Genomic DNA, 23,734 nt, shown 5'->3' with positions numbered 1-23,734 from the left:
TAAATTTTGAAAGTGTTCGCTGAAACACCCTGTATATACTGTACATGTGTGCAGTACACATGTACGTGCTCTGGTATACACAGTATACATGCAAACCAGAGCTACAGACAACGGACAACTACGAGGGACAAAGCTCGGTCCTAAGGTGCTTTGCCCCTAAAAAGAAGTGTAGTTTGTTAGTTCGTACAGTAGAACGCGTGCTTGACACTATGCTTGTAAACAAATTGTGGAAACATCATTGAAGCATTCCGGAAGAATGTGCGACACAGACACACATTTAAAAAGAGAACCATGCTTGGTTTTACTACTCTCATCATATGTTTTACATTTATGTACATGCATGTTTGTGAATTGGCAACTTCTACTGACAGAGCAGGCAGCAACGCGTTCCTTATGCAACAGCAGTAGCAGAGAAATATCATGGAAATGCACGCAGAGATAGATAAAAGGCAAACAGGGGCCACATTTTCTAACGACTATCACAAATCGATTCCTCTCACATTTCGTCAGTTGCTTGCACAGACACAGTGGCATGCCATTTTTGCTATCATCTACACCCAGAAAGATCGTCATTAGCATGTGCAGACCATCACATGCCGGCTTTTTTTTTTCTTTATCTGGGATCAGCAACTCGGCATGACTGAGGATAAAAACGGAACAGACTCTAAAGAAAAGAATCGTTAAAAAGTGTGGCCCCCCAAGGAAATATTTCTGTCTTGTGAGTGAGCCACAACAGTTGCTTGCGTCCTCACGGCGTCATGCCATTCGAAGTCAGCGAGACTGCACAGTGTACACATATGCAAGCAGCATGTAGTGTAATTAACACCTCGGCCAGGATTAGAGTCTCGCATTGAATGGTCTTCTCGCTCCCATTGCAATCTCGCATAAATCGCAACCCATCGCCTCTTGTATAGCACCTGCAGCACCTACAGAGCTCACTTAATTTGTACTCTGTAAAAAAAAAGAACCAAACAGAATGCTTCAAACACAAGTTCGTCTAACAAGGCATCATACCAACTAAATGTACACACACTGTTTCCTCTTTAAATGAAAGCCTATGTTTATATAGAATACTCAATAAACAACGCTGTTCCCCACATTACGAGGGGAAGCGGGAGGGGGGGGGCAGACATGCAACATAGCACAGCTCGCTCTTTAGGCTCCTCCAGGGCTGCAGTCTTGAAATAAATTAAAACAAACTTTGTTGCAAAAAGCTATACATGTGCATAACATGTGCTGTCTAGCACTGGCGAGAGTGCGTGTGCTGGTTCACTTGAATCTTTGTTGTGCAAATACCATCGTAAGAGAGCATCGATTGTCCCCACACAAAACATTGTGCACAGGCAAGAAGAGCTTAAATACACTAGCAGAGCTCGTATCAGCGAAATTGCAGAGGATTGGCTAAGTGCACTGTCAAAATCGGGCTATAAGCTCTCAGAAAGGGGAGCTTTGCTGTGTCAGTCTGTCTGATGGTGAAAACTTGGGGGGAAAAACATCACTGCAGATGCGAGCAGCACACAGCAACCTGAATAAATAGTCTCGCCGAGTAATCTCTTTGAAGGATATCTGTGGCCAACATCATATCTTGGTGCTCTCATTGTCTTTGTTCAAGACGCTTGCGTGAACGAACAGTCCTTTTGTAAGACAATGTACAGGGTAGAACTGTCACAGCTGCAGAGGCACAACTCCTCACTCTACTGAACTCTAGACCACTGGGCGTGCTACCTGCATAATGGCTTCAAAATTTTTTGCAAAGACTCCACAGCCACTCACAAAAGTCTTTAGAACACAAAAACCTAGAAAGGATCTAGTAATAATAATAATAATAATAATAATACAAACACGCAGCTTCCATTGCAGCTGAAATATGCAGTAAGAAATTAAATGGTGTGATCATCACTTGCAGGAGCGACACTCGAAGTGCACAGTCTCCGACAAGTTTCCAGACTGCAGAATTTCTGAAAAGCTGAATATTTCTGCAGCGTGATGAGCATGCAGCCTTATATTCGAATTTCTAGCCTGTATACAGTTTATGTAAACAACATAGTGTTGTATGGTCTTATTTGCTACTGTGACAAATTGCTAGGAAATTCAACATTATCTCTGGTCTCATGGCCTGCAAACTTTTGATGCCAACTGTACCTCTCGACAACCAGCTGCTCAGCCTGTGAGCCCGTATGGGACGAAATTTCACTTCATTCTCATGTCTCCGGAGTTGCGAAAAATTTTGCGAATGTCTGTACATGATGTTGGTTTATAGTTATAAAACCATGAACTTGCAAAATTGCAGTATTTTTTGTCCATTTTCCTAAAGTCCTGCATTGCGGCACAGTCGGCAATTTAGGGTGCACATTTCTGGAAATCAGAGCCATAATCACCATAACTTTCGTGGTTTCCAAATTGCTGTTTTGCATAAACTGCAATGGCATCAGCAGAGTATGACTAAGCTTCAGTGCTTACGAGAAGCAACCACAAAGCCAAACAATTGCCAGTTTTGTGCTCCACAACGAGAGTATTTTGAAAAATGGGCAGCGTTTGTAAGACACACAAGTGTGAAAAATTCGTCTGTACACAGTACTACAGTCGAACCTTGACACAACAAACACGGATATAACACATTATTGGATATAACAAAGTAAGTTTAAAATGCTTCTGGCCGATATCAGCACATAACTAATATCGGATATAGACAAGGTATTTTCGTGTCAGATGCAACTTCATTATAACGAGGTTCGACTGTACTTGCATTCTGGCAACAAGATTCTGTAGTGGCAAATTGATTGTTCTCTAGAGTAATACTATAGCATGCAGGCACACACAAAAAGCAAACATGTCCCTGATTTCAGATTACTCAGAAAAGAAAGATGAAGGAGGCGGCAACACTAGGCAATATTTACAAGTGACAGGTAGCGGCACAGTCATGTATGGAAAGATTATACATAACAGCCTCCTAAAGTACACGTTTCATTGAATTTAAGCATTGCACAGTACTGGACCAAAATACTTTTCATAGTGTGATCTTCCTACCTTGACATTGAACTCTTTAAAAGAATTGATACAGAACTTGCTTCTCTTAATGAAGTATATACTATTTGTCACAATAAAAGCAGTCGTAACAATGTTCCAGCTTGTGTTGCTTGAAAAGTCGTACTTTTTGACAGAAATAAACACTTCACCGAATGTGCAAAGCACTTCTAAGATTAGCATTATAAAGTCGGCAAACTTTAAACTTGGCTTTAGCCAACTAACCTTAATTTGATTACATGAAGCTCACTGACCTCTTAGAAGTGCAGTCAGGCAGACGATTCTAGCAATTACCACAGCAAGTTGTTGCACTGCATGTCAACCCTCTTACATACGACATGTCATCATTTCAGCAAAATTCAGATATAAGCTAATATGAGGCTGTCAATGCAACAGCAATGTTGGTTTCTGTTGGCACATGCGAACGTGTCACGCATTACACCTGTTTTACAGTGAAATCCTCAGAAGCACTGTACCAGTATACCTTAGAAGGGGGGCACGAAAAAAACACCCATAAAAATGTGTTGCCACTGCAGCAACTTAATACCCGTCTCAAAGTACGCTTATGTGCAGTCGCACACGGAACACCGGATCTGCAAAACAGCACCGTGAGAGGCAATGTTAACTGGCAAGAAGTTATTCGCTCTGCATTCCCAGCCACTCATGTACCACGGGTTACAGTTTATTTTTGCTTTCAATAATATACATACCGCTCATGCTATTAGATAAAATATCTACACTACCCTCTACATTTAGTGCCAAGGTTTTTCAATGTCAACTAAAAAGCAGCTAGCAATGCTTGGGCCATCCAAGTCGCTGCGAATGACTCAGCAAGCTACTTAAACATCAGATCGATGCTCATTCCCTTTCACCAATCTTGATGAGAATGAGTTCTGTCTCTTTTTAAATATATATCTATATTATCTACGTACACATTTAAGAAGAATAAGAAATGCCATCATGTGTTTTGAGGGCTAGTAGTAAATGCTACTAAAATTTCTATACACTGATGCCGCCAACAGAGGAACTTAAAAAGACAGCACCATGCACACAATGTTAACGTATAATTGTGGGTACCAAGTTCATTTATACAGAAACCACTGCCTGATGCGCGCAAGTCAATGTGCTGTAATACATTCAAGTTTCAATTCCAATTGAGGAGCCTACACGTGGCACGATAGTGCAAAACACAATCCTGAAAGACATAGTAGGGTTTCCCCCATAGCCTGAGCATTTTCAATGTCGGCGCTAGTAAAACATTTGAACTCTGAAAAGAACGAGGTCTTCAAGAAGCGATCACATGCTTAGATCAGGCAAGACGCTTGAAGCGTGTTGCCGGACAAGGACGAGCTACTCATGCCTGCGTGCAGCTTTGCCAACGTTATGTATTGGCTTCATCTTAGGCCACACAACAGTTCTGCAAATTTTTCCTGAAAGTGAATACTTGTGACATGAGCGTTTGGTGTCACTGCGGGGATGCTGAACTTCCCATCCATTGCACCTGGGCGTGAGCTATGCACCAGCCCATCGATCAGCTTCCAGGTCATCGTGTATAGCTGGCACGATCAGCTGCACTTCGCCATGCACTTTGCAAAGCTTGGTAGACAATACTATAAGCACCACAAGTCGAAAGTTTGTATGCAAGTCCAGTCAACCAATCTAGTCACTGCACAAAAACCACATTATTGGAAACAGGAATGACTGCTAAAAAAATGCAGACACCGGTGTTTCAACATGTGTCATTGATACTACATCAGCGCAAAGACAGACCTCAGTGGCCACCTGTAGAGTGTTTTCACCTGAGCAAAAACAAACAAATTTAAAATAAAGCAGCTAAACAGTGCTCTTCATATGTTTTTTTTTTCTTTTTTACACACGCGCGTACCAGACACACAGAGAAAAAAGAATGCTTGTGAGCAGCTGTGATGCTGGAACCAGAAACAACCAAGGATGCAGCAGGTCGTGAAATGGTTGGTTGAATGATGACCTCTGACCCCAGCGTGACCTTAGCTCTGAGACTCGTAGCTGGAGGAGAACTGTTCACGCGTGTCTTCCAGTCCGAGGCCCAAGTCAACGGGACTCGGCGGGGTGCTCAAGTTGGAGCTGTTGTTGGAGGCAATCGAGTGGCGTGGGCTGGCTTGCTGTGCTCTCGAGTCCTGTCACAAGCAAGCACATGGGGAGACAGGAAAGGGGGAGGAGAGGGGGGGGTACAAAGCACATGCTGTGAGAAACAACATAAGTGCAGGGGTTCTACAAAGTTCCGAAAACCTGAAGCACAAGTTCTGCTGAACACTTGAGTTTATTATTCTTGCAGCACGAAACAGCACAACATGATTCATAGTGAAATATTTAGTGCGCACAATTGACACGAATCGGCACAATCAACATATTTCACTATGAATTCGTACCAACTCACCCAACTATCAGTTCTGCTGCAACACAACATGAAGCTAGACAAAAGTTAAACTGCTCGCTTTGTTGGACAGCTAGACCGTTGGACCTCATTTTATTAAAGCCACTTCTGACAAGAAAATATATCTCCATTATAAGTTTCCATGCTGATATCGACAGGGGAAAAATATTGCAATAGGGTCTATGCTAAATAGTGTAGTGCCTCTGACAAGGCAACAAAGGGTCTCCTGTTCATTTCGATTGCCTGTCGACGACATGCCATGGCAATATCTGGCCTCATATGAACGACACTAAACTGCGAATGTGCTTTGCATTGTTGTTATAGGGTCCCTGAAACGGTTTGGAGAAATTTTGTAGACGCGTAGGGTACAGCTACAGTAAAACATTAGCGGCACAATTTAAGTGAAGCGTCTCATATTAAGAGAGCTACTGACGGTTACAAGTTACTCTCCATGCTTTTCTTTTCCTCAACTCATTCGCCGAGTTATTGGGCCTAAGCTTCGCCCTCACTGGCTCTGCGTCACGATGTGATGTTGTGGCGTCTACTTCCGGCTGTCTTGGAGCCACCGTGCGCGAAGCCTCTCCAACCTCTCCGCGAGCCGCCGGGGCATCAATCCCAAGCGAGAGCTATCCAAGCAGTGTACGTTACGAGTGTTTTGTCGGAGCGCCGAGTGTGTCCAGTATTCCGGTAAGCGCAGTCGCACGAGCTGGGCATTTTGACAAATGGGCGGAGACATAAACTTAATCCCCTCCATACAACTGCCGCTGTGATGAAGGGGCATTAGCGTAAATATGAGCGGCCTGAGAGCCACCTGGTAGCACAGAGCTTAACCAGCCAAACACAGAGCTACTAGCGCTGTAAACAAGTGTAAAACACTTTTAACGTTTAAAAAGACAACATCTTCACGATTACACTCCTGCCAAATATTTAGACCAGCAGCAAAGTAGAATGCACTTGGTTACTGCTACCGTATTTATTCGAATCTAGGCCGATAGTTTTTTTTCAAATAATCACATACGAAACTCTAGGGTCGGCTTAGATTTGAGGATTTAAAAAAACGTGCCAGTTTTTAACTGAAACTGATAAATATGGTGCATAGTTAGCGCCATCTAGAAAAGTCAGTATCTCAGCCGCTACTAGCCGCCCCAGTAGCCAACTGAAGTACACGAGCGACGTCGCCATTTTGACCTGCGTCGTATCGGTAGTATCGATATGGTGCAGCATCGGCGCGCGGTGTGGCGTTATCGTAATGGCACCAAATGGGCGATGCCACTATAGTGCCGCTTTCTAAACGAATACTGTATTTACTCGAATTTAACGCGCACTTTCAACACGACCCTAAATCTGCGTCGGCATTTCAAAATGGCCGCCTTGCACGCGCATCGAGCCTAGCTACCGTAGCATGCGGAAGCTTCCTCCGTGTGCTGCAGTACACGTGCTTAGGCAATAGTCTACTGTCTGTCTTCACATTCTCAGCGTCTGCTCTATCAGCATGAAGTGATGCCACATTTAAAAGGAAAGTGAACGTCTGTGCGGAGACGGACAGAAATCGGGCGGCATCACGGGCGTTCGGAGAATCCGACCGAAACTTGCGAGCGGGACTGGCGCAAACAGGAGAGGATTTTCGCCAGCAAAGCAATGCGGAACAGTTTCAGTGGACCGAAGCAGGACGTAATCTGCGACGATCCACTCCGGCGATACGATCGCCTTGGTCCCATCTTGAAAGCAATCTGCGACGGGTTAAGTCCGCCGTGCGCCGTGTTTTCGCCGCGTTGAAGCGAGAGGCATGCTAGCACGAAGGCGCACTTCGTCTCCAGCGTTCTGACAGTTCATTTCCGCGGTCAACGAGCGAGATGTGTTCATGTTTGCTGGTGCGCGCGTGACACCGTACTTGTTAATAGCGGTCTACTAATTTGCTATCGCATTCGATGCATCGCCTTTCGGGTGAAACTGCGACTTTTTTTTATTCATCGCAACTTCAGTGCATCGGGAGGAAATCTATTTTTCCAAATGACAGAAAGTTGTATTTCTGTTTGAAAGCATGAGGTGCGCGGTACTGGTAAAGGACTTTTTTTTCCTCACGGAAAACGGGTGCAAGTTACAATCGAGGAAGCGTGAGAATCGAGTAAATACGGTAGTTGTGCTAGCCGTAGAGGCATCGTCAAACGTTCAAGCCGGGCGGAACTTCGGCATCGGTCTGTCGTTGGAGGGGGCCACGGGAGATGGTTTTTGCGTGCGCCGCAACGTGCGCTCCTTCCGAAAATGCAGCATCTCTAATGCGCTGGATGGTACTAAATATGGCGCACTGTTTGAAGATGTCAGCAGTATGCAAGATAGCGACGAGGCTAGCAGCGATGGTGACATAGAATGAGCTCGGCGTGTTCAAATTTAATAAATGCTGTTTCATTTTGCGAATGCTGTCCTCGCTTTTTCGTTCGGCCTACATTCGAGGTAAGTTTTTTTTTTTTTTTTTTCTGACTTCGAACTTTTGGGGGGTCAGCTTAGAATCGGAGTCAGCCTAGATTCGAGTAAATACGGTATATTAGCTCTGTTTGTCTTGTTGAGCTAAGTGCCACCAGGTGGCTGCACCGTGCAGGCCGTTATTGCTTGCGCCTCCGCGCGTCCAGTAAAACGCCCAGTATGCTTGCACTTGCATTTGCCCAAATACCAGACATGCTAAAGCTCTCTGTGGTAGTAATCCTTCGCTGTAGTAATCCTCCGGCATTAAGCGACAACCTCAATTGCGTAGATCCTGGCATCGATCAGATACAGACAGTCAGATGCGCTGCAGCCACTCCGTACGCATGTTGCCTTGCAGAGGGACACGATGTTGCAGCTTGACATATCGCCAATCGCTACGTTTGCAGCCCACAACGTAACAAGGGCGATCCATGGTGCTCGCGAAAAGAAAGCTCGAGACCAACACTGACTGTGCAGCTTGCGTCAATGTGGAGAACGTTGTAACACAAGCAGACGACACTTGCTGAGTGCCGGAAGTGCTTGAGTGTACTAACAAATAGTTGTGTGTTCTCTTTCTGTTACTGTTTTTATAGAAACAAATTAACCAACATTCTAACTATTACGAACATTTGTTCACCATAAAGTTGGAAAAATTGTTGATGATGCCACCTGGATAGCCAATCGGATAGCTCGCCCAACTGATGTTTGTTGGGCCAAATGCATCAATTGGCATGGTACGGCTGAAAACTCAGGGAAGCGGCGCTGCTGCGATGGGTAGCGATGCACATTTTTAAAACCTTATAATAGATTACACACCTTATGCGGAGCGCTTAAATGTGTCACTTAATGATCAGATGGACCTACCACAACGACTCGGTACATTTGTACAATATCATCAAGTTTCAGGGTGCCTTTAATGATGATATACTCGCACAGAAATAAAAAATGGCCAACCAAATTTTAGTTTTACTTCATTATATGTGATAATTTACTATTATACCGTATTATTAGTATTATATATTAATATTATATTATATTGAGGTCCAATTATACTAGAGTTCATTATTGTTGACACATGAAACAGAAAAGCACTAATGTAGACAGACCGCTTGTTCTGATTTACAAGCCTAGTCTTGTGCTAAATTGTTTTTATGTAAGCATTGCATAACAATGTAGATACACAAAGGTAAAGTAAAAAAGATCTACATTCTCGCTTACGTTTACCAGACAATTTAGTACTGTGATGGTCCAAATAAGGTTACCTGCAATAGCACTAAGACGGAGCATTCTCTAAATGATGGGCACAATAAGCTTAGTAAAAAAAATTTATTCAGGAGAACAAGTCGTTTTTGAAGTTATGAAATGTACACCACTGTGTTACAAAACTTAACTAGAAAGCACAAGTTTCATTCAGTTCTGTTCTCTTACTTCGTTTGTGCTGTAAATCAAGCACTAAAGTGAGGCTAAAAGGGCAAAATTTTTTGTTAGGAAGCCAGCTAAAATTAAAAAATAAGATTCCTTATAAACTAAAAAAAATGAGCCCTATCTTCTGCTTCAAGAAAGAAGTGTTGAGAGAAAAGATGCCGCAAAAAGAAATGATTCATTATACATACCAGCCCTTAAAAAAACGTACAACAGAAAGTTGAGAATTACAATCAGTAAAGTTGAAAACTCCTGATACAGCTTTCTGTTCCTCAATAGGTGTTACTTAAAGGTGTTTTTCCGAGCGTGAAAAAAGCCCACGAATACACGCAAAATTGCCGCGCAACTGGCCGCTCGAGGCACTTTGCGTGTATTCGCAGGCTTCTTTCACACTCGGAAAAGCACATAATTTAAAGGGATGCAAACGTGGCAAGACTTGACAAACAATAAATCAGTAAAATTTGTATATAGGCTGCCTAAAAGAGAGCCATTCTTATTGAATGACTGTAAATTATTGAGAAGTTCTCTGCCCGGTGCATTTGCTCAGAAACTAACGCCCTGGTGCAATACTGCAACTATCCTGCATCATTTCGAACAGCATTTACATTCATCGTTCTGGCTCTCTCAAGACTTCAATAAAAGTGTTTATCCATTATACATTCGAAAGAAACAAATATTCGTCAACTTCGAATAGCGAATTCTTAAATCAAATACGAATCGAATAGAACAGATTATCTGAACGATATTCAAAATCTCTAATATTCGCACACCTTAATGAATTATTGGATATAACAAAGTGCATCTAAAAAGTATCTTGCCCATTTTGGCATGTACCAAACATGTGCTTATAGCGAATATATGATGTAACAAATGCATTTTCCTGTGAGAAGCAACCTCATTATATAAATCAGGTGAACTTTTTGAGAGTGCTCCAAGGCGCATCAAATTAACTTTCTGTCTAAGTAACATATCAGCTTGGTTTAGATTCAAATGGTGTTCGTAATAAGTTGCTGAACATTTAACAAATTTTCTTAATCTCAATATTCGAACAAAATTTTCATAATTATGCTAATTAGTAATTAATGATCTCAAACACACCTCAAAGTCAAAGTAGCTTTTGAATTTCTCAATCATTCAAACGCCACATGGTGTTCTTGGGCCACTTTGCCATGTCAGAAAACAAGAGATGCAAGCTCAGAGATGGTTGCATACAACATTGACAGGTATGATACAGACAAGCTTTATCGTGCCACTTGTCACATACAAACAAAACCCGCCATGCAATTTTGGTATAACCATTTTGTGTGTAAATAGCAGAACCAGTACATGGGGGTTTCAAGTTTGCGATGAACCTAAAGAAAGGCAGGAACTGAGCAGAAATTAGGGCATGGCTTTAGTGTGCACAGGTGCCCAGATGAGGCTACTGAGGTACAGCACATAAAAAAAGCTAACAAGCAGCTAGCAGTTGTTAAACAAACTGAGAGGAGACACATCACCGCCAGCCCAAAAATATCCCACAGCAGTCAGAATAGAGTACCGTATATACTCCTGTAATGAACGCACTTGCAGAATAAGCGCACTTCAACATCGCTCTTGAAGATTTTGATTTCTGTTTTCCCCGCATAATAATCACACCCCCGACTTTGCTCCTGTGCAGTCCCTCACGACTGAATGGCCGGGCTGTAATTTTTTGGAGATACTGGAATCTTTTTAGTTTCACACATGTGTTTAGAGCAAGTACACTTAATCTCGATGTCCGTTGCTGTGTTGGACATTAATAATGTAGGGGCGTGCGAATTGTGATTTTTGAGACCAAATCAAATACGACTCGAATATTGCCAGAAGTGAATGGAATCGAATGAAATTTGGAACAGTTTTCGAATAATGAACAGCCGTTATCACAATTACTATAAAATGTGTCCTATTCAATTCGTTATTCAAAAGCTTCAAATGTTTGCACACCCTTATAATAATGCCATGTGAGAAACGCCAAGATCACGTAAATTAATTTCTGCAGCTAACTTGGGTAGGCTGCACATCCACGTTAGCGGCAAACATGCCGTGGCAGCATACCGGCAGAAGCAGTTGGTTTGGTGACGGAAAAGCTGACAGCAAAGCCAAGATGAGATCACACTGGCAGCAAGCATGCAGTAAAAATAGGTTGCGCGTTATCACGGTTGCTCGGGACCTGAAAAGAGCGCTTGCTATAATGCTCAGCCTGCTCTTACCACGTTTTTGCCACCAGTGCCGGTGCAAAGGCACCTCGCAGACTCGAGAGAGCAAAAAATACGCAATTGCTCTCTGCAACAGCAATTTTACTAACAAGTACTGATAGGAGAGCGCACGCGCACGATGCATAACTGGGCCCGGCACATGGGGCGACTGGCGCTTGGGCGTAGTGCGTAGTTGGGCGTAGTGCTGAATTAGTGTGTATGTTGCTCGCTTTTCGGCCTGTCTTTGGTTTCGCTGTGTGTGATGGGCCCTAAGTCGAGATATACGCATCCTGCAGGACAGAGAGCTTATTTGCAAAAACACAACAGAAACGCTGATCAGACATCGATAAACTATGACATGCCGATGAGTAGGATGGTTGAGGAAAGAGACGCACACATGCGCACATGCTCGTCAAAACAACAGGTGCCTAAAAGCAGTGCTTCAACGTGATGCTTGCGATAACGACAAATGGCCGGAAGCAGCTGAGAGAACGAGCTGTTGTCAAATCATGATGTAGATGAAGCGGCCAACGAGTTCCGATGTAAAGTGAAGTGCAATAAAAATGCTGTTACGGTTTGCAAGTAGAACATGTATACGTGTATTTAACTACAAAAGTAAGTTATCTAATGCATTTTCAAATAATTACCGTCTTACTTTTCAATTTTTGCTGCTTTAAAAAAGTTCCAATAAAATTTACCCCGCGTAACAAACGAACTCCCCAACCTTGCTTCAGTTTTTCGGGAACAAAAGTGCATTCATTACGTGAGTATTTCATATACAAAAGCTGCATAGACCTTCGTTTTCTTTGAATTAAATGTATACATTCTGTAACTAAAATGTCTATCAACACAGGAGCCATGTAGAGCCACTCACATCATGTGTTGAGCCTTGAAGCATCGAGCCATGTTCTTGTGATGACAGTGATCCGTCGGGTGACGCAGTCAGTGAAGATTTTGCTGTCCTAGGTACGGTGCCAGGCGCCAATGGCGCTGGCCTCTTGGGTTGCAATGGAACACCTACTGCACAAACAGATAGGCGGAGAATAAGAAGCAATCTGCAGTAGGGTTACTGCAGTAGGGTCTAGTGTTAAAGAAGTATGGACATGAAATATTTTACATGTCATATTCTTGCATTACTTTAAAAGTTTGAGCCCTCTGAACCTTGTAAAAAAAAATACTGACAAACATCAGAGCACCCTAGATAATTCAGTATGACACTTGTTTCTATAAGGCAGTATTGGTTGTGGTACCCGAGAAGCGGATGGGTCATTATGCCTTCATGCAGTGCCATCATACAGTTCCTGTAATTGCTGCAGCTACCACACATGAGCACAGCTAGAAGTAACACGTGCAACACTTCATTTCTTTCCGAGCAACATCAGCACACACAGCCTTATATACTACATGACGTGAGCACATAATGTGTATCATGGCGTTCATACTTCTTCTCGCACTATGTATGAAAAGACGGAGACAGGAAGACATGGTCCGCATTTTCCTGTCTTTTCGTCCATAGCACAAGAAGAACATACAAACAGCCACAAACAAGCCCCTTTCATCACCATTCTGAATGTCATAACATTACAATAATGATGAAGACGATTTCAAGACCAACTTTAGCACCAATTAAGTATACTTGTATAAGTGCTCCCTAGCCTTCATACTTGCCCAGTGTCACAATGTTATGTGTGAGAAGCAGAGCTTGTACAACTTGACAGATATTTCAGTACTCCCTTAAAGGAAACACTTTGTTTGTTAATGTTGTAGCACTTGTTACAGCCCAAGTCTGAGTTTAACAAAAAACCTGTGCACAAATTTGGATAAATACGGACTCAAAATCTGCAGTAATATGCAGTGATTGTTCAGTTAATGCATAAGTATACTATTGATAAATGTTCACTGGAACATGGAATGCGTTTTGCTACCGACTTTAACCATTTCAGTATCACTGACAATTTGGTACATTTCAGTGTTTCTGTTCCGCCATGTCACTGACCATACTTGTACGTTTTCCACTTTCTCCACTCAGATGTGCGCGTTAACAAGAAGTTGGCGAGCTCTGAGGTAGCTCTACCATCTGTTGTATATTTCTAGTAGCACATTTTCTCCTATCTCAGGTTTTGCTCAGTCTGTGTTTTTGTTAGCAGCTGTGGACCCTGCGTGGTCATGGTTGAGTCGCACAAAGTACGTGCTTCCACAGATGCAAGGGGTGGCTCCTGAACTTTGTACACCGCTACAATGGCAATTCCGCATACAAATATTGCTGAGTAGTGCAAGGCCACCACTCTTGTGCATTTCTGCCATCTGTCATACATTTATAGAAGGTTTTTTTCTTCTTTTTTTTTCGTCTGCCACTATCTTCACTGTGGTGCGCGCCTCCTTTGCAGCGATGAGGGAGCTCCTTTCGTCAGTGTGCTTTCTCTAGCATAGCTTTGCCCTCTATTGTATCTCTTTCATCTGTTGCTATCTGTTCATTTTTTGTCCTCTTTGCTTTGTCTGGTCGGGTTCGAATTAACAAAAGCACTCCTTCCTTCAGCGTGGCCATGTGATCACTTTGAGATGGCTGCTCGCCTGGCACCTTCAAATGTTGATTGGAGCGGCGGATCTTCCAAATCCAAACAGGAGCCAAGCTCGGACTCAGGAGATGACAACATGTCAAGAGGCAACTTCAATCACATCAGATTTTGACCCTGACACCGTGAAAAAGTGCTTAGAACAATGGAACTTTTGAGGCTGCGGCAGCTTTTATTTATTTCTGCTATGGGATTGTATTCATTTTGTCATATAGGCATGTGAGGACCATACCAAAAGATCATTTGCCATTATCCATGTCATTTTATTCCCTTCTGCATAATCAAACTGTTGTGTTCATTTTACAATATCTGAGAAGAAAAATATCCTCCAGTGGAGGTGCATCACCTTCAAAAAACCCCGGCACTGAAAGGGTTAGGGTGCATTTCTTTAAACTGCAGCTTAGCCCAGGAATTCCACTAAGTGGATGTGACCTTGCTAGTGCCAGGCTTCAATTCTGCCCAATTGGGATATGTGTGACAATATGACTAATTACAAGGTTATTTTGTGAAACTTTCTTAATTAACTAGCATTACACTGCAATTTGTCAGGCCAGAAATGTCAACCTCTTCAAGAAACCCAGATTATGTGACAGAATTCCACAATCTGCCACAGGAGACTTCTAATAAGTCTGTTTCCATATTTACGAGTCGCCCACTATATACTGTAGGAGCAGAATAAACTCAGAGAAAATATCAAGTGAAAGGAAAGAGAAAGAAGACATTGAAGAGATGGTTGGCTTGGGAACAAAGCAGTAGGGTGCAAAGTCTAACATTAAACAGTTTCAAACCTCTTGCCGGGCACGTCTGCTGCAATATGCATACAAAGATAAAAATAGATGTAATAACCTGGTGGCTTCACAGACTTGACCCATGCTCTTTTCTCTTCCATGGCTGCAACTCCTTGCACTGTCTGCAGGTGAGGTAAAATAAGACATAGTATTGATAATCCTCACCTATTTCACTTAAGAAACATTAAAACAAAAAGACAGCAAACCACACGGTGCCTTTTCAACATGCTTAATCATAAGTGCTCTCATACTATCCAGGCAAACACAATTTTTCCTTACAGAAATACCTAGGGGCATGTGACCGCCGAACAGTAATTTCATATTGAATGAAGAAGAAATCCGGATATTGAATTGCAAATCAAATGTCAGAAAATTAATCACAATTTAATGTTTACAAATTTTGTGCAAGAAAATACAGTGATGCACATGCTCAGGAGTCTACAAGCATTGCATAACAAGAATGTTGCAAGCTATGAGTAACTTAGGTACCTAGGAATCAGGATATACAGTATGACCTACTCTTAAGGGGAGAGGCGGGTCAAAAAACGGCGATTTTCATTAAAGAAACAGGTTTTGTGTTTTTAGTTGTTTCAGCAACACTGATCTCTCCTATTTCACATATGATGAAATCAGAGCTAGAAATGACCGGGAAAAGTATAATAAACTCGGTTAAAGCACTCGAGGTGGCAAGAAAAGGCACAGATATGACACATTTTCAAGCGCGCGATGCGTCAAACCGCGACATTGCACGCCATTGGGCTCGTGCAAGGTGGTAGGCCTAAGCTTTTTCTCTCCAAGGTTAGCTTTGCCGCATTACAATCTCCCCGGGAAGTAATAATAATAATTAACAGAAGTAAACAGCTTTTATAACTTTCAATCGCATTTTTCTCAACTTCATATTTTGGGCAAAACAAGGCGTTTGTGCACAACATTTTATGTACTTATTGTGTTCCAATCAAGACCACATTTGATGGGCGTAATTTTTAGGATATGTAGAATGCACTTATCTAGGATTTAATGCAATCACTTTATTTTTTTAAGGCTGAAAATTTTTAATGTACTCGGGCACCAGCCACTGAATATGAAGCACCAGATACGAAATTCTCTAAAAATGTTGCCTGTAAAGGGAATAACATTATCTTGCTTATTAGCACTCAGTGGAGTGTTAGGGATAGGAAAAATAATATTGCACTGCTCTATCATGCTAACTGCTATGTCCAGCAGCTGCACAAACATGCACTGCTTCTCACTTAAGCATGGCACTTAGGACATGAAAGCTTCGAGATATCCTAAAACTAAACGTAGATTTCGAATGAAGAGATCAAGCTCTACAAGTGGTAGAATTTTCATTTGCCCAACATCATTATTTAAAAAGAAATATTTCTGAGGAGCATCTCCCCTTAAGGAACACAATATTAGTATGCCAGCATTGATTACGGCTCAGTTCTATATGAGGGTTTTGAAAATACTTCTTAATCAATAGAATGTCTGTTGAATAGAATCAAACACTTTTTATAAAGCTGAAGAAGTAGTGAAGTTATGTTGTACTGAATACCAATGATGTTTTCAGTTTATAGTGGACCTGTGTTTTTTGGCAATCTTTTATTGCATAGGAAGTCTGGCTTTCCAGTTTTCCTTCAAAATACAGAAGGGTTTTCCCATCTTTACAGCAGGTGGTTTTGTTGGTTATTGTCAGCTTATTAAGGGCAATTTGCGTGACAGACGAACGTGTGGACTGTGCATCACGCGGCTCAATCACTGCTCCATGCATAGTCATTGTTGGTGCTGTGCGGGTCGTCTGCAGTAGACACCGATGATGAAGAGCAGGCGCCTTTTCATTGTCAAAGTTGCCATCATTTGCCACCTGTCAAAATAGTATTTGCTGTTAGGCTAGTTGGTGCATGTCGAATAATAATGAATTTAGTACGAAAAACAGTAATTTTGTTTGGTTCAGAAATGCGTTGTCTGTAAAGTGTTTGTTAGTTTTGCAAGTGTTAAGTGAGGTGTAAACACATACATGATGTGCATGCTGTTACGTTCGGCAACCAGCGGAGGCAGCGAACTTGGAGTACCTCTCAATTGCCTGTGACAAATCGCTTCGGGAAGTTGAAAAATGGCCCACGGGAAAAATCAGCGGCGACACCATGCCTAGACATGTTTCAGAGAATACGTGGTTACTAGATGTCACCCGCACGCCGACCACGACGCAAGAAGCAAGAAACTCTTGTAAAAGGGCCCCTTCTACGACGCTTTCTCACGGCCGCTCAACCGACCCGCTAGCCGCCAAGGCCGTTCTCCAGACAAACCTGTCGATGGCTGGCTCATCCCAGGAACCCAGATGCGTTAGATTGAGTCAAGCGCGAAGGCGCCTGTCTACGAGCATCCCCTCGTTTCTGTGGCGGAGTGAGCAGTGTGGGCCCGAGGTCACTTCTCCGAATGAGTTCTCCAGGCCTCATTATTGGCTATAACAATTAAATCGGGCTACTGGGTGTCTGCACCGAAAGGAAAGGGAACGTGAAATCCTGGAAAAGAAAGAAAATGTGAGCTGCTTTGCCACACCCGCCTATGTGCCCCGCACTCTGCACGGCACGCCTTTGTCTCTTCTTTCCACACCTCCGACATCAGCGAGAGGGTAGAAATGAGACTGGAGAGGGCTGCGCGAGGCCGGCGATGGCATGTAACGAAAGCATGCCATGCAGGTTGCGCGGCACAAAGATGGGTGGGGTACTGCGGCTTGCTTTTTTTTTTTTCTTTCCCCCAGGGATTGCTTTTCGGCACACACCCAGTAGCAAGGTTTAATTGTTATAACCCATAACACGGCATGGGAACATTGCAGTAAGCTGTTTATTTTCAAATAGAACACATACAAAAGTTGGCGGTGCATCAGCTGCTCATTGTTATATCCGATATATTGTTAAAATTGGCATTGTTATAAGTGGGTTCGATTGTACAGTTCACTTGCATCTTGCATTTGTGCAATCATAGTTCTTGCATTGACCACGCTCAATAGGTTCAATGCTGGCCGACTTCAGCAAGGACTGAAACTGCCCATGTGATTGGCTGTCAATGAGCAGAGTTCTCTGCATTTAGCTTCCAGTTCTCGCTACTAAAATAACTAGAAGGAAATAGATCATTCAGCTAATATGGGAATGATTGATAGTACAAAGATTTCTCTAATCCTTGAGCTTGTAGCTTCAGACGTCCTTGTGGCTTTGTTTATTACACTTTTCCTAAGTTTTCAAGCAATTATATTTTTCTAAAGGCACAAAGCCAATAAGTCTCTGTGCACATACCTACATAATCATTGCGAATGTTACGTTATCCAATGCAATATTTTGTCGGAAAATGATCGATTGCAATGTCATAAAGTAGCCTGAAGCCAGAAGGACAATGTTTAGGCAAATCCATGCAAAATTCATCATTCTCGTGCCGGCTGAAATGCCATGCTTCTAGCTTCTGTAGGCACTAGTGCCAGATTTCCCTCCAGTAAATTTTGTAGAGAACTCGAAGGTGCTAAACATACAGGAGGGTCCTCACCGTGGGCAGATCAATGAGCTTCTGCAGCTCACTGGGACCCATGTGTTGAATGTGGTTGAAGTTGGACGGTGCAGATATCATCCTTGACCGCCGGTCACCACTGCGATAAATAACAGAGAAACAAGAACAGAAGTTTAGTTCAGCAGCATGCTTTCCGTTCATTAACAGGTGATTCCGCTGTGTGTGCGCTCCGAGTTCAACTAGGAGTGAAATGATGAAGTGAAGCCCCCTACAGGATCTTCAAACAGTTCATTTACAAGGTTACTTAACAGCAACACTCATCGTGCAGGAATTACTAGGTTCCCATACAGTCTGCTGACCTTAGGGCCTTCTGTAGATTGTATTTGTACACATGCAAGCTTACTTTGTAACATAAAATAAAGCCTGAGTTAGTATTACTGTGAGTAATAATACATTACCATCCACAACCGTTACAACGAATCCGCATACACCATATTTTCGAATATAACAAACCATTTGTCACACTTAGTGCCCGCCGTGATGGCACAGTGGCTTTGGTGTTGCGCTGCTAAGCTCGAGGGTGCGGGATCAAATCCCAGCCATGGCGGCTGCATTTTGATGGGGTCAAAATGCAAGAACGCCCATGTACTCTACCTTGGGTGCATGTTAAGGAACCCCAGGTGGTCAAATTAACCCAAAGTCCACCACAAGAGCGTGCCTCACAATCATATTGTCGTTTCAGCGCGTAAAAACCCCGAATTAAAAAAAAAACAATTCCCATTTATAGTTTGGCCTGCCTATATTATCATTGCAAAAATTCTGCTTTTATCCAACCCCACTATAACTTACTATAGGCTACAATGGGCAAATTTTGTCTAGATGGAGTAAATACAACGCACTTTGCTGTGGCGATGCATGCATACGGCAGTGCACTGCATGCAACGTTTCCGGCCATTTGGGGAATGTGCCAAAACGCACTTTTTCGCAAGGAATGAACACATTAGCAGCCAACTTCCCATTACAGCATGCTGCACAACGCCCAATTGACAGAGAGTTTTCGGGTCAATGATGCAAGCGACTCACCGCCACCCACCACTGTCGGCTCAAAACTGGTTAGGCTTAACCTGCTGGTTAGCCTTAACCAGCTTCGCTTTGATGCCGTAGCACATGGCACTTCAAAAACAACTGCCGACAATGACAAAATGCATCGTTCTGAGAACACTTTATTTCTCATTGCATCCATTTGCACACACAAAAAAAAATTCGCAGTTTCGGTTAAAAGGCGAGCATCGATTGTGATATCAAATTAGTAGACAGCTATAAGAAACAAGGATAGTAGTTTTACCGGCCATAAAAAGTTGTAAACATTTGTTTACTAATTAAATTAACAAGCATGGTGTCATGCGCGCACAAGCATACACGAATACATCTCACTCGATAAACATGCACACTCGCTATCAGAACGCTGGAGTGAGGAAGCGCGGCATCAGCAGCACGCTAATTGACTTTCATACTGCCTCTCGCTTCAACGCGAACAAGCGGCGAAAACACAGTGCACACGAAGCCATCACCACTCTGCGCACTCTGCCCCCATCGCAGATCACTTTCAAGACATGGCCCACGCGGCCGCCCCATATGCAGCTGCTGCCAGAGTAGGACACCCCTCTCCCTCCCCTCACCTGGTGCCTTGCACAAGATGCAAGACAGTGCACTTCCTCCCCGCTTTTCTCCACTGCGCGCGCAAGATTGAGCCACCCTTACACGCTTTCACTCGCACACGCAGCATACGGCCCGCAGCGACAGTTATCGCCTTTGGACTTTATACGCAACATCACGGCGACGGCCACGGCAGAAATGCGCTTGGCGTGTCCATATAATTTCTATTGGAATAAAAAGGGATTTGGCTGCTATTTGCGGTTTCCAGACTGCAAAGCGCGTAATGCGGTCAAGCCACCTCGCATGCAATGCAGCAGCGGCCAGACGCGGGTTCCAAGTTGAACTTGCCTTGTACCGTGGCTCGCATTCATGCTACAGAATTGACAGTGGTCGTCACTTGTCGCAAAAGATAAAATTAAGATATCAGTTTATTCTACCAGCCACTGTTGTTTGTCAAAATCAACTGTAGCCGATGTATGTGTCATTGGCAGTGGCGACACGTTCGAGCCAGGTGGCCGCCTAGCCGTCGCTGTGCCCCACTGTCAATCTTGCTTTTTGCGGGCATACATTGCTCTAGTGTGGGAAAACTGCTGTTTGTCAGCAACCAGCATCTGGAAAACGGTGGACAGGAAGGCGCTGTGCCATGCGGTTGTGCAATCACTGCGTGAACCCGTTTATCTATTGCTTATTTTATTTAGATTTTCTCATCATTTTTGCAATCACCTTCGAGTAGACAACGGTACATGCCAAGTTTCACCATTTCACAACAAGCTACGGCTATAATTCTGGATAGAATGAACTTTTGATATAATGGACCTTTTTTGCTGGATCATTACGATTCGTTGCAACAAGAATAGACTGTATCCATCGGTGTAACTGCTTTGCATTGAATGGTGTGAAGAGTGCGTGACGAGAGTGGTGCATCTCAAGCTGTCTACAAGGCAAATGACCACTGACTGATCACTGGTCAAACTGACCACGATTTGTAGTCTGAATGATCAATAGCCAAACTGACTATTTATCCCTAGCTGGCCTAATGCATGCTATGTAATTTGCAAGCACGTTACCATCATGCTGGAGCATAGCAAATGAGACAAATTTGACAGCAAACTGCCAAAATAATTTGCGAACCAGTTCACTGTTCAGTGCAAACAAAAGCAATTGAGTGACAAATGCATACTTTAAACTAGAGTGTGCGAATACTGAGTAGTAAATTTCGAATTGACTATTAAATTGAATCATTAAAAAAAAAACAAATATCGAATCGAATATCGTAACATTTCTCACAAAATTTATTGCTTACAAATTTTTTGCTAGAAAACACGGTGCTGCACACGCTCGGGAGTCTTCTAGCATTGCATAACAAGAATGTAGCAACCTATCAGTAACTTAGGCACATAGAAATCATGATATACTGTACGGTCTACTCCTTTAAAGGGAACACCAAATTAATATGCCAGCACTGATTACACAGCTCCGTTCTAGTAAATGAAGGTCTGAAAATACATGTTTTTATCAGAATAATTTATTTTGAATAGAATCGAGTGTTTTTTTCTTCCTCAGCAACTAATGAATTGGTGACGTTCTGCTGTACTGAATACTAATCAGGTTCTCAGTTTCCAGTTTTCCTTCAAAATACCGAAGAGCTATCCAAGCTCTAGACCAGGTGGGTTATTGTAAGGCCAATCTGCGTGACAGACGAAAGGATCATGTATCACGTGACTTGATCACTGCTCTATGCTTAGGCGGCGCCAACAGTAAAGAGCAGGCGCTACACGCGCCACTTCATTGTCAGGTTCGGCGTGATTTGCCACTAGCCAAAGATTCCGAAATCAGGTGGTCACGGCAAGTTCGCGCGACGCTTGCTCCTCCCCCATCTCCCTCTGTGTTTATCCGCTGTCTGCGGAAGTGCAGGAAACCGGCCATGACACTCTCGCATCTGCTGTGTAAATCCAAAGCTATAGTCATGTGATGAGTTGCTTGAAGCTACAAAAAGAGACCGGTGCGCATCTACAAACAGCTTCGGGAACAAGAGGCTACCATATGGTGTGTCGGAAAGATGGCAGCCATGAACAACTTCGCTGCCATCTCATGCACTCACTTTCGTTCGCTAGGCAGTTTGTCGGCTTTCGGAATGTTGTGCAGCTGGTGTGAATAGATCTGCATCGATTAGGCACCAAACCGTAACTTTAATCGCAGACGCCTGATGAAGCAGCGTCAATTAGTCCTAATGGCCTAGGCAGTATGCCCTAGACAAAAAGTCGCCGCTGACCACGTGGTAATGAGCCGCAAGCCGTCACAAAATACTGGCCACTGATATATGTTTGCACAGGTGGCTCATCAGTGATCGGTCCAGAGACCGTGCGTGCAGGTTAGATTGACGGCTGTTGAAGGGGCATCCGTAACCCCAACAAAATCTGAATGCCTATCAGCGGCTGATCAGCTCGATTTTTGCACATACTTTCGCACTTTCTCAGGAAGTACCGTATCTAAGGTTGTTTTGTAGTAAAGGAACAGTGCTCACCCCTTTTGTTTCTCGGCTTCACGCACTGAAAACCTCCGCCTGGCTCGTGTCACGAGTGCTGCTGCCATGGAGGAGGTGGATCCCCGTAGAGAGGGCGCCACATGTGACATGCCTCCAGTCATCACGGGACGATGGGAGCCCGATTCCGTGGGCCCACAGACGCGGATCGCATACTCTCTCCTATGGATTGGGTGCATGTAGATCACGTGAGGTGCTTCAGTGACAAGAGTGAAACACACCTGCCCATCACGGCACAGAGGCTTTGTCTGAAAAGAAAAGAAATGTGGTACAACATTAATGCTACACGAGACATGTTTCAAGGATGCACACAGGCTATGAGGTCGTACTACAGTAGATGAGATATTCATGGGTTGAGACAATTTAATACACAGTGTCACAAACGACTGACATCCCTACGTGCCCTTCGTCCTGCTGAGGGAGACGTTTGGGTCACAAACCTGCCCGAAGGCCCTTTTCTTAGCCACATAACCTCTCTTTTTCTTTTTTTCCTTCCACCCCCTGTCCGTAACACTGGCGCTATCGAGACATTGCCCTTTTTTTGCACCTAGGGAATACAATGGAATGGCGGTGGCTGACGTCGGTACAGAAGGGTGAAGGAACTTCTTGGTTGTGCCGCCAGTCGACTTCTGGACCTCAATCGGTGCAGTCGTTGAAGGGGTACGCGTGTACTTCACAGCGACGGGAGCGGGTCGGTATTCGCAAGGATTGTGGCCACCCGTTTCGTAGGGGTATCATCATCATCAACCCAAGTCACCAGTCCACTTTCAACAACGAGTCGGCTCCTGTACGTAAGAACCAGCTGTTCGACAATTTGTTGGTCCATGCAGAACTTTTTTTTTTCCTTGTGTTTTTCATGTATAATTTCGACTAGAATAGTGTGTGCTGCGTTGCAGCATACGTAGGCCTAGTTCGGCTTCTTCACGTAGTGCGAGTAACTCATACTTAGACTTCATTTTTTTCTTTGTCATATGTGTCATTGTCTTCCATCTCATAGAATATTTCATCGTTCCTTTTTTTTTTTTTTTTTCTCTCGTGTATAGTGCATTTCTAAGCTCTTGTGTTATTTTGTTTTTCCTGTCGCGTGTTACAATCTCTTTCTTTGTTTATATGATCTAGCGCTGTTATTAAATGCTTGTTCTGCT

The 23,734-nt window shown here is 43.4% G+C and overlaps 1 protein-coding gene across 5 annotated transcripts in view; it reads right to left on the bottom strand.

The window, feature by feature from the left end:
* Nucleotides 1-276: 276 nt before the first annotated feature.
* LOC119457481 (serine/threonine-protein kinase MRCK alpha) overlaps nucleotides 277-23,734 on the bottom strand; it is a 222,498-nt gene continuing 199,040 nt past the window's right edge. The window contains exons 39-44 of one of the 5 annotated variants that reach the window (XM_049670119.1): nucleotides 22,572-22,837; nucleotides 18,431-18,530; nucleotides 14,952-15,015; nucleotides 12,407-12,552; nucleotides 10,418-10,481; nucleotides 5,206-9,515 (exon numbers count right to left, since the gene is read on the bottom strand). In XM_049670119.1, coding sequence (XP_049526076.1) covers nucleotides 10,446-10,481; nucleotides 12,407-12,552; nucleotides 14,952-15,015; nucleotides 18,431-18,530; nucleotides 22,572-22,837 — 612 coding nt within the window. In that variant the 3' untranslated portion in view covers nucleotides 5,206-9,515; nucleotides 10,418-10,445. Of the gene's footprint in view, nucleotides 5,181-5,205; nucleotides 9,516-9,608; nucleotides 10,482-12,406; nucleotides 12,553-14,951; nucleotides 15,016-16,303; nucleotides 16,758-18,430; nucleotides 18,531-22,571; nucleotides 22,838-23,734 lie in introns of those variants that run through there. The other 4 variants (XM_037719064.2, XM_049670117.1, XM_049670120.1 and 1 more) reach the window with 4 other exon arrangements.

Source organism: Dermacentor silvarum, chromosome 7 (assembly GCF_013339745.2).
Source record: "Dermacentor silvarum isolate Dsil-2018 chromosome 7, BIME_Dsil_1.4, whole genome shotgun sequence".
Lineage (NCBI taxonomy): Eukaryota > Metazoa > Arthropoda > Arachnida > Ixodida > Ixodidae > Dermacentor > Dermacentor silvarum.
The sequence above is the reverse complement of the archived record's forward strand: the minus strand, read 5'-3'. Positions and strand labels throughout refer to the sequence as shown.